The sequence below is a fragment of the Ailuropoda melanoleuca genome, chromosome 1, assembly GCF_002007445.2.
Source record: "Ailuropoda melanoleuca isolate Jingjing chromosome 1, ASM200744v2, whole genome shotgun sequence".
NCBI classification, from domain to species: Eukaryota; Metazoa; Chordata; class Mammalia; order Carnivora; family Ursidae; genus Ailuropoda; species Ailuropoda melanoleuca.
The window spans coordinates 201,665,531-201,676,549 of NC_048218.1; the positions used below are offsets into that span (position 1 = coordinate 201,665,531).

General features: G+C 38.6%; 1 protein-coding gene across 1 annotated transcript; it reads left to right on the forward strand.

Moving 5' to 3' along the window:
• The first annotated feature begins 317 nt into the window (after positions 1-317).
• LOC100464082 (olfactory receptor 2A25) lies at positions 318-1,250 on the forward strand. The gene has a single exon (XM_002921816.2). The coding sequence runs from the start codon at positions 318-320 to the stop codon at positions 1,248-1,250; it is 933 nt and encodes a 310-aa protein (XP_002921862.2).
• The last annotated feature ends 9,769 nt before the right edge of the window (positions 1,251-11,019 follow it).

The following is an 11,019-nucleotide window of genomic DNA, read 5'->3' on the forward strand; positions in this document are numbered from 1 at the left end:
ACAAACCGAGGGAAGTACCAAGTCCTATGAAGGCAGTTTAAGTATTACTAACATTTTGAACTATGGTGAAAGTTGGTCAATAGACATAAGATTTACTGAAGACCGTAGTAGAATGCTAGGATTTAACTTATTGCCGTGAAAATAATTCCTTCTGTGTTATTTGGAACCATCGTTTTCGCATAGTGACAAACAGTACAAAAATCTCATTAAAGATGTTTTCTTAGGAAATAAACGATGACACACACAGACCCATCATGTTTCAACACTTCCCTCAGGCATTCAGACATGGTGAGCTCCATTATCTCTTTCACAGGAAGATGGGGGGAAATCAGACCTCTGTCACAGAGTTCATCCTACTGGGATTTCCCCTCAGCCCAGGGATTCAGATGCTTCTCTTTGGGCTCTTCTCCCTCTTCTTTGTCTTCACCCTGCTGGGGAACAGGCTCATCCTGGGGCTCATCTCACTGGACTGCAGACTGCACACCCCCATGTACTTCTTCCTCTCCCACCTGGCCATCGTCGACATAGCCTATGCCTGCAACACGGTGCCCCAGATGCTCGTGAACTTGCTGAAGCCAGGCAAGCCCATCTCCTTCGCTGGCTGCTTGACACAGACCTTTCTCTTCTTGGCTTTTGCTCATACTGAATGTCTTCTCCTGGTGGTGATGTCCTATGATCGGTATGTGGCCATCTGCCACCCCCTCCGATATTCTGCCGTCATGAGCTGGAGTGTCTGTGTCACCCTGGTGCTGACTTCCTGGGTTTTAGGAGTCCTCCTGGCCCTAGTACACTTAGTGCTACTCATACCATTGCCCTTCTGTGGACCACAGAAAGTTAACCACTTCTTCTGTGAAATTATAGCTGTGTTCAAGCTTGCCTGTGCAGATACCCACATTAATGAGATTGTGGTTTTGGCTGGGGCAGTGTCTGTGCTGGTGGGACCATTCTCCTCAATTGTGATATCTTACATTCATATTCTAGGTGCCATCCTAAAGATTCCATCAGGGGAGGGGCGCCAGAAGGCCTTCTCCACCTGCTCCTCCCATCTCTGTGTGGTTGGACTCTTTTACGGCACAGCCATTATAATGTATGTTGGGCCCAGGTATGGGAACCCCAAGGAGCAGAAGAAATATCTCCTCCTATTTCACAGCCTTTTCAATCCCATGCTCAACCCCCTGATCTATAGTCTGAGGAACAAAGAAGTCAAAGCTGCTCTGAAGAGGATGCTTGAAAAAGAGAGAACTCCATGAAAACCTGTAGCATAATAAAATAACTGAGTTTAAAGGGACCTGAGAAATCATCTCATCCAATATTCACCAGGATTCATAAACACGCTCTAGGGCATCCTTTTCATCTTCAGATTTTCCTAGCACACTCTCCCAAGAAAGATCATTCTACTTTCCTCCCTCTGGCACTGAAAGTCAATGTTGCACAAGAAAATGAAAATGACTTCCCACTAGTGGCAAAGTGGACACACTTTTAATATAATTATGTGAAATATTCTGAATAAAAGGAAATGAGTTTGTATATTTTTCTGTAATCAGGACTAGTAGACAACATTTTATAAAATAAAGCAAGGTATTGGCAGAATGTTTAAGATACAGTGAATAGGAGAGATTGATAAGGTAATAATTTCAGTATTTAAAATCAGCAGCTGTCATCTCCTTCAAAAATAGGTCTACATTTGAAACACAATTCCTGTTTAAATTCCCTTGATAGCAATGTTTTCTAAGGCATAATCGACTTAAGTGGGGAAGAGCACGAGCCATGACTTCAAGGGAAGGAGAATGGAAAATGTGCATGTGATGCCGCTACGAACAACAAAAACCCCAAAGGAGATCGGGCTAGTAAATATGTGGACATTGGAGCTCTCTCTGTTGCTTGTTTTCTCTACTTGGGGAATGGAGGTGGTGATCTGTGGAGGAGAAGAGAACAGAAAGGAAGTCATTGAGAGTTCTTGAAAGAGCTCTCTATTTTCTCTCACTGGTTGGGTCATTTGTCTCTGATGGGAAATGACCAACACTTGGAGAAAACTTCCTAGCAAATGACAGCAGACTGTAATTTTTGTGATGACTAGTTGATGAATGATATTTGAGCTAGAAATTATCAGGGGGGCGCCTGGGTGGCATAGCAGTTAAGCGTCTGCCTTCGGCTCAGGGCATGATCCCGGTGTTATGGGATCGAGCCCCACATCAGGCTCCTCTGCTATGAGCCTGCTTCTTCCTCTCCCACTCCCCCTGCTTGTGTTCCCTCTCTCGCTGGCTGTCTCTATCTCTGTCGAATAAATAAATAAAATCTTTAAAAAAAATAGAAATTATCAGGAATAATTTGATTTTAAGTTAAGAGATTGAGGTGAGTTTAATAACCCATCTTATTCAAACTAAATTCCAGCACTTAGTTATGAAGTGAGAGAAAATAGTTAAGAAGGAGTGGAAAAGGATATATAAGGATACTTTTTTTGTTTTTCAATTCTTTTCTCAAATCTGCCATATACTTAAACTGTATAAAAGGCAAATATAAAACTTTTAGAATAAGGTGTTTTTTTGGCAAAGTGTTTTAAAGAGGAAACTATATGGACTTCTGTCTTACAAAGCAACCCTTTTGTAAGAATATCTGTTATACAGGCCTTACTCCATGACCAAATAAAGGTTGAAAACACGTGATTGTGAGCTCAGATAAAGCTGGGTTTTTACAAAGTTCTGCCAATTGCTAGATGTGCAAACGTCTGCAATATACTGAAATTCTTTGGAATTTAGATTTTGTTTTGTATAAAATGAATTCACTAATACTAAGCATATAGGTTTGTAAGAGGAAATATTTTGTGCAAATGCTTGCAGAATCCACGAGTCATAATAAGAGCTCAATAAATGGTAATTACTAATATTAGCCACTACATACCTTCATCATATCTTTGAAGAACACGACTATGACTTATAAATGAGACCATTGAAAATGAGATCTTCTATTATACTAGAAAAGGAGCAGGAATTTTGCAAAATGTAGCCTTTTATATGATGGAAAATGTCAAGGTTTCAAATAACTTAGGAAATACAAAATGACTCATAGTCTTTCTTTTGCAATCTCAGTTCTCTAAAGAAATAATAAATATTTAAAAAACACATGGATGGGGTGTCTAGGTGGCTCAGTTGGTTAAGCATCTGACTCTTGATTTGGCTTAGGTTGTGATCTCAAGGTCATGGGATGAAGCCCCGCATTGGGCTTTGTGCTGAGTGTGGAGCCTGCTTGGGATTCTCCCTCTCCCTCTGCCCCTCCCCAACCTTGAGGGCATGTGCACACTCTCTCTCTCAAAAATAATAAATAAAAAAATTTAAAAGCACACATAAATACAATTCAGAATTGTAGTATTTTATGCATTCTACATGTGGTGGTGCATATATATATGTACATGTATATATACGTATATATGAAATTTACATGTGTGTGTGGATGCACACACAATCACATATATTACATGAAAAGGGGGCATTATTTTTATTTGCCTTCTTTTACGCACGATGTGAGATTCACTCAGGTTGTTGCCTGTGGCTCTATTTCATTAACTGTTTCATGGCATTATATTACATAAACATGTATCAATTTATCCATTATATTTCTGGTGAGTAGTTGAGTTGTCTGCAATTCTGGCTATAATAAGTATTCCATGAATATTATTAAGCACAACTTTTTGGAGGACATATGCAATAATTTCTGTTGGCTACATACTCAAGGCAATGTTGGCTTATGAATGCTCTGTACTCGGATCTGCCTTTGCTTAAACTCCTGATAGGCTGCCTATGTAATTATCATTTACCCATGACCTACAATGTGCCTCACACTGAGCTAGGTATTAGTAATACAAGGATGAGCCAAATATATGCAATTTCTGCCTGGTGGGTTTACAATCTGATAAGGGAAACTGGAATTATTCTGATAATAGTAAACTTAAATATTAAGGGGTCACAAGTCTGATTTTCTTTCTTCTAAACAGCTGAACCAAAAATAAAGAATTTATTTATTCTTTTGTGATTAGCTTAATATTCTTAATTAGCAGCAATGAAAGATTGGGGGAGTGGGCAAGTGAAGTTATATATGTGTATTGGGATGACATGAACTTGAAACTTTTCTATCAAAGATAGAAACCTGTCTTGCCTGGTTTGAAGAGCCTCTTTTTCATGTCATTTCATCCTGGTCTGGTCTACATGTCCATCTCTCCTTGAGATTTGTTAGGCCCTTCATGAGGGCTGGCCATTACCTGCTGAGATTTGGCCTCTCTGGACCTATCCCAGGTCCTGTCTAGCCTTTGATCCTGGAGTATGAGGCTATGGAAAGTATGTTCTCTTATTATATTTAGTCAGCATCCATTATACTTCCAAAGTGGCTCATCCACACCTTAGCCCTTATGCTGTTACGGGCTTGTCTGCGATATGACCGTGTGTTTCATTTTGACCTCTGGTCTGGTCAGACCGCCCTGAAGCCCTCAGAGACAAGGCTATGTCACCTGCACCATGTTCATTCCCTATGAAAGCTATAGCCTTGCTTTCCTAGCATTTGCCTTTGTCACCTCTATCTGGGGACATGTGGAATCATCTGAATATGGAGGCAGCAGGGACTCAGGACAGCTGCTTCAGGCTTGTCCATGTAGCCATGTGAGTTCTCCAGCACTCAGTTCTTGCTCATCCTGTTGTGATGTTTTATGCAGTTGCCCTCTACGTTGGTCTCCAACCAGAGATACTAATGGGGATTGTATAGAAATAGTCAGATTTGTTCTCATCATATCTAATAACCTTCTTTTTTTTTTATTTTTGTGGCATGAAATTTGCTTATTTATTTATTTTTTAAATTTTTAATTTTTTTTTTATGTAAAGTTCGATGACTCATTAGTTGCGTATAACACCCAGTGCACCATGCAATATGTGCCTCCTTACTACCCATCGCCAGCCTATCCCATTCCCCCACCTCCCACCCCTCTGAAGCCCTCAGTTGTTTCTCAGAGTCCATAGTCTCTCATGCTTCATTCCCCCTTCTGATTACTCCCCCTTTCTTTATCCCTTTCTTCTCCTACGGATCTTCCTAGTTCTTATGTTCCATAGATGAGAGAAACCATATGATAATTGTCTTTCTCTGCTTGACTTATTTCACTTAGCATTATCTCCTCCAGTGCCGTCCATGTTGCAGCAAATGTTGAGAAATCGTTCTTTTTGATAGCTGAGTAATATTCCATTGTATATATGGACCACATCTTCTTAATCCAGTCATCTGTTGAAGGGCATCTTGACTCCTTCCACGATTTAGCTATTGTGGACAATGCTGCTATGAACATTGGGGTGCATATGGCCCTTCTCTTCACTACGTCTGTATCTTTAACTGTGATTGAAAACATCCAAGATTTCTGATATTAAAATATAGGTAAAATATATATTTAAATGGAACATGCATACTAAAGAATATCTTCTTAAAAATCAGAGTCATGTTTTATTGTATGTTTGTTGACTTGTATTTATAATCCATATTACATGAAGAAAGGAAGATTACTAATGCCATAGGCATAATACCCATTTTTTTAAAAAAGATTTTATTTATTTAATTAAGAGAGAGAGAGCACAAGCAGGGGAGGGGCAGAGGGAGAGGGAGCAGCTGATTTCCCGCTGAAGCAAGGAGCCCAATGCCGGGCTTGACCCTAGGACCCTGGGATCATGACCGGAGCCAAAGGCAAACACTTAACCAACTAAACCACCCAGGTGCCCCAATAATATCCATTTTTTGATAGAAAACTCACGTTGATAATAAAGGATTTTTCTTCTATTTGCTTATCTGAATTTTCAAATCCAACTGAGGAATCTGTATTGTTTATATAATGAATAAATACAAGTTTTTTTGAGAAGCACAATTTTAAAAATAGAAAATCTATGAAACAGGTAAATGCAGGTTTTTAAATAATCTGATCATGTAGAGATAAAAATTATGGACTGGAATAATTGGAAAGTACAAGAAAACAGGAATTTAGTTATGCATTGAATAATTTGCAAATAGATGAAGAAATGACACTGGAAATGGGAGGTGATGAGGGTACCATCAAACAACACTTCAGCAGGAAACTGGAATGGGAAATGTGGAAGAGAGTAAGGAATAACATTTAGTTGAGAAACAAGGTTTTATAGGTAGGTGCTGAAAGTCACCTTTGGTAATGATAGCATTGTTCTGTTTGCACTGAGTAACTTACTTGCAAAGAGAAATAGCAATTATTTGGCTTCCTTTCTACATAGACTAGTTTTAGGATTTCTAGACTAGAAACAATAAGCAATATAGCAGAGTTCCTATCTTGAAAATCATGTTATGATTAAGCACCTAAAAATACTGGGTAAAATATTTTAAAAACCATAATTTTTAAGTGCACAGCTGGGCTTGCAAGAGCATAAATAAAATTCTCAGTGGACAAAGATGGGGCACAATCACCAACTGAGTGGTGAGATTGTAAGGCAGCACCTGGCTTTCAGGTCACTTTCAATCCTCAGGATTCCAGGTTGTACTAACTGCAATGGGCCCATGAGATATATAGCCTTCTCTTATGTAAGGCAGGATATTAGAATAAAGACGCCTTCATGAAACTAGACCCTTCCTCCATTACCATCAGGAATACAGTAATAAGCAGTTAATGAGAAGCTAGCTTCTCAGTTGAATCCACAGAAGTCAGAGGACAGTGGGGGAATATCTTTAAAGCACTGAAAAACAGCTATCAATCAAAAGTTTACACACAGAAGAGTACCCTTCCAAAACTCAGATGAAATAAAAACATTCCCAGACAAAAACAAAAATAAAACCAACAAGCAAACAAATGAATTAGAATCTTTATTGCCAGTAGGTCTACACTGCAAGAAATCCTAAAGATAATACCTTTTTCTAGCTGCAGGAATGCTCCCTGATCATAATGGGTCTAATTATTTTTCTCTAAATATTAAGAATATTTACTTTAACTTTGGTTTTTCAGAAATGTTACTGTAGTATTTCCAGGTATCTTTTACAGCAATTTATCCTGCTTGTGTTTTGCTGAGATTTCTGCATTCATGGGAACACACTTTCACCATGATTTGGAAATACTCAGAAATAATTCCTTCAAAATTTGCTTTTTTCCCCATTATATTTTTCTTTACTCTCAAGTATATGTTAGAATTTTTTTTTTACCACACTCCTTTATATCTCTCAGACTCAACTTCATTTTTCCATTATTTTTCTTTTTATGTTTCCATTTGATAGTTTTCTGTTAATCTTAATATAAGATCTTGGTCCTGCTCTCTGCCAGGGGCTATCATCTGTTAAATTCAGCCAGTGTTTTTTCAATATATTATATATTACTGTTTCAAAATGAATATTTGATTCTTTTTGTAGATTCTAATACATCACTGAAATATTACATTTTTATTCTTTATATCTTTTTTTCCCTTTTCTTTGACAAATTATAGTAATTTGAGTTTTTATTTGTAACTTTAGTATCTGTTATATCTGGGACCTCTACTGTTGACTATTTTACTTCTTGATTATTGATATCTTTTCCTTGCTTTTTTCATGTGTTACATGATGCCTTTTAGAAGCCGTAAATTATGTCGTACTCCTATAAAGGTTATTGATATATTTTGTTTTTACTGAGTAAGCAGTGAAATTTGATGAGGATCAGCTTGTTTCTCTTGAGGTTCCATTTTAAGGTGGTTAAAACTAACCAATTTCAGTGTTACCCCTACTGCTCAGGCATCGTTTCTGTGCCTACACCAAGGTCTTTACGAAGAGATCTCCACCCTGGCTGGATTGTAACTCCCAAATCCCCTGAACATTTTGCAACTTCTGAAGTTTCTGCTCAGCTCCTTTCAGTTCCTCTAAGCTCTCCTCATCTTTTGGCACCTCAGCCAGTGGTCTCTGTTAGGTTTCAGCATCCATGTAGTTAGGATTAAGAAAGGCCTAAGAGGACTCCCCTCTCCTCTCTATGGGTCCTTCCTCTTCCAGATCCCCACACCAACTCAATTCCCAGTTCGCCTATTTTTCTGTAACTCCAATTTCTGTTGCTTGCACCCAGCAAGACTGCAGCTTTCTGCCTGGACTCTATTTTCATGACCACTGTTTGGGACTATCTTCTGGAAGAAAGCCTCTGTGAATGTGAGCCCACTTTGTATATCTCTTTTTCTCAAGGAGCACGACCCTGTACTACTGGTGTGCTTCCTGAACACCCTCATCTGAAGCCTGAACTCACTTCTAATTATCTTACCAACTTCACCTTGCTCAACAAAGCATTAAATATAATCAAATAAAAATTTTGTGAAAAATTGATCTCATTAATGATTAAAGCAACATGAAAATAATGTTGCCAGTTTGGAAGAGGGCTTAGCAAGGGCATTTATATGTAATTCCCACAAATGGCAAACCGCTCCAGTTAACAGTTTTGTTTTTATACCGAAGTCTCTATTGGCAGGTAGGTAAGACCTGGGGCAATATAATCCTGAACCATATTCCAAAAGATATGATTATTCTGAAATATCAAGTCATGTACCTGAGAAGCAAATGTTAAGGAAGCTGACTTGTGGTTGTTAAGCATGGATACCATATGATAAGGCTTCATTGTCTGACAACAAGTAATTAGCTGGATTGACCTGAATTGTGTTCACTCAAAGTTCATATGTTGAAATCATGGTCCTGTAATACCTCAAAGGGGGGCTTTCTGGAGATGGGGTTTTATAGAGGTAATTATATCAACATGAGGTATTTAGAGTAGCTCTAACTAATATAGCTGGTGTCCTTATAAGAAGAGATTAGGACACAGACATAAACATGTGAAAACACAAGGAGAAGATAGCCATCTCCAAGCCAAGAAGAGGGACCTTGGAAGGAACCAACCCAGTCCACACCGAAATCTCAGACTACTAACCCTCAGCACTGTCTATGCATCCCAGACCGTGGTAGTTTCTTATGGCAGCCATAGCAAATAATAGAGAGGTGAAATAGACAAACGAAAATTAGCAGAGAGCCAAGCATTGTTAGGTACCAGTCAGTTACCAAAGGCACAAGTCAGTTACCAAAGGTACCATATAAGCAGCTACTGAAAAATTCTTCACCGTGGCAAAGAGTTTATTTCAAGTTTGGGAACAAAAATTTTTTTCTTAATTGTGCAAGTCTTTTATTGAGGTCTTTTGGAAAAAAATAACATTTCTAGGATCATTACACAAAACTAATATCTGAGATATTTTCAGGTTAATGTTCACTTTATGAAAGCACAATGCTCACATCAAGATTATTTATAAATTTCCCAAGCATTGCATTTCTCTGAGACCCTCTGAAAGAATCATGTAAACAAAATTTACCTTAAAAATTAATTAAAGCCATATGAAAATAAATACCATTATGGACAGTATGGATGTATGTGATATATATATATATATTCTTCAATCACTAAACCAGGTTGATGATTAGCAGATTGAATTCAAAAGAGCAAAAAAGGAATCTCATCAATGCTAACTCTTCTCTAACTTCATGTTTTATTTTTATTTTTTTTAAGATTTTATTTATCTATTTAACAGAGAGAGAGACAGCCAGCAAGAAAGGGAACACAAACAGGGGGAGTGGGAGAGGAAGAAGCAGGCTCCCAGCGGAGCATGGAGCCCGATGTGGGGCTCGATCCCAGAACCCTGGGATCATGCCCTGAGCTGAAGGCAGACGCTTAACGACTGAGCCACCCAGGTGCCCCTAACTTCATGTTTTAAACACCAAGTGCAATAAAGTTTGGAGAAGTCATCAGAAACCTAGTTATAAGGCTTCTAAACAGACAAGAGTTAGAGATATTAAGGGCTAGAAAATTTTCTTTACATTTACCTAAGCTTATATGATGTGAAGAGTAGCTGTACGCTATCTGTGGAGACAGGANTCTAAGCTTATATGGTGTGAAGAGTAGCTGTACGCTATCTGTGGAGACAGGAAATATTCGTTTTCTTCAAAAAAATATAGGCACTGGTCAATAGAAATAATGTAAGGATCTCCAAAAATCCTCTGCTCCATAAAGAAAAAGTACACTGACAAATTTGTAGAAAACAACTCTTTCAGAATGCAAGGGGGAAAATGGCAACAATCTGGGGAGTATGCATGCAAGGAAAACTGCTGACCTTGTTAAGAACCATGAGCTTTGGGGTGGTTCAAATTGATGTGTGTCCATCATCAACTCCCCAGCTTTGCAGTATCCTTGAAAACCAATAGCCCCACAATTGTCATGGAAACCAGCATCTCTGCAGCCTCTGGAGGGGGAGAATAGGTTGAAGCAATAAAAGAGCAAAGAATTGGTAAACTTGCAGTTAAGTTTATATTAACATAACCATAAAATTAGAATGCTAATCATAATCCCCAGGAGTAGCCACTAAGAAAATAACTCAAATATATATATTTGTGTGTGTGCGTGTGTGTGTATAAAGAAATGACAAGAGAATTAAATAGTGCACTACAAAATATTTAACAAAAAGGGACCAGTAATGAAGGAATGAACAGAGAAACAAAACATCGTAAGATATACGGAAAACAAATAGCAGTTAGTGTACGAATGTTGATGTTGGGGTTGGGGGCACCTGGGTGGCACAGTGGGTTAAGCAGTAGGCTCTTGATTTGGCTAGGTCATGATCTCAGGGTCCTGGGATTGAGCCCTGCCTGGCATGTCAAGCCCTCCATTGAGCCCTGCCTCAGGGCTCAGCTGCTCAGTGGGGAGTCTGCTTCTCTCCTGCTCCCTCTGCCCTCCCCACACTTGCTCACTCCCTCTCTAGAATAAATAAATAAATCTTTAAAAAAAAATGTTGATGTTGGGCTTAGAGTCTAGGTAGACCTTAGAACCTGCACTCTTACACTTTCATCTAAATTGTGGAATTAAGACTAAATTTTATCAACATCAGAGAATACAATTAACACTTTGAATGTTTAATTAGCAGTACAAAAATTTATATAAAGTTATAGCAATGACCAAAGACAGCTAGAAGAAGGGGAGCGAGAACAGAAGGCATGGGG

What these genes read in the sequence shown, in the direction of transcription:
- LOC100464082 (XM_002921816.2), top strand. Translation starts at nt 318, where the DNA reads ATGGGGGGAAATCAGACCTCTGTCACAGAGTTCATCCTACTGGGATTT.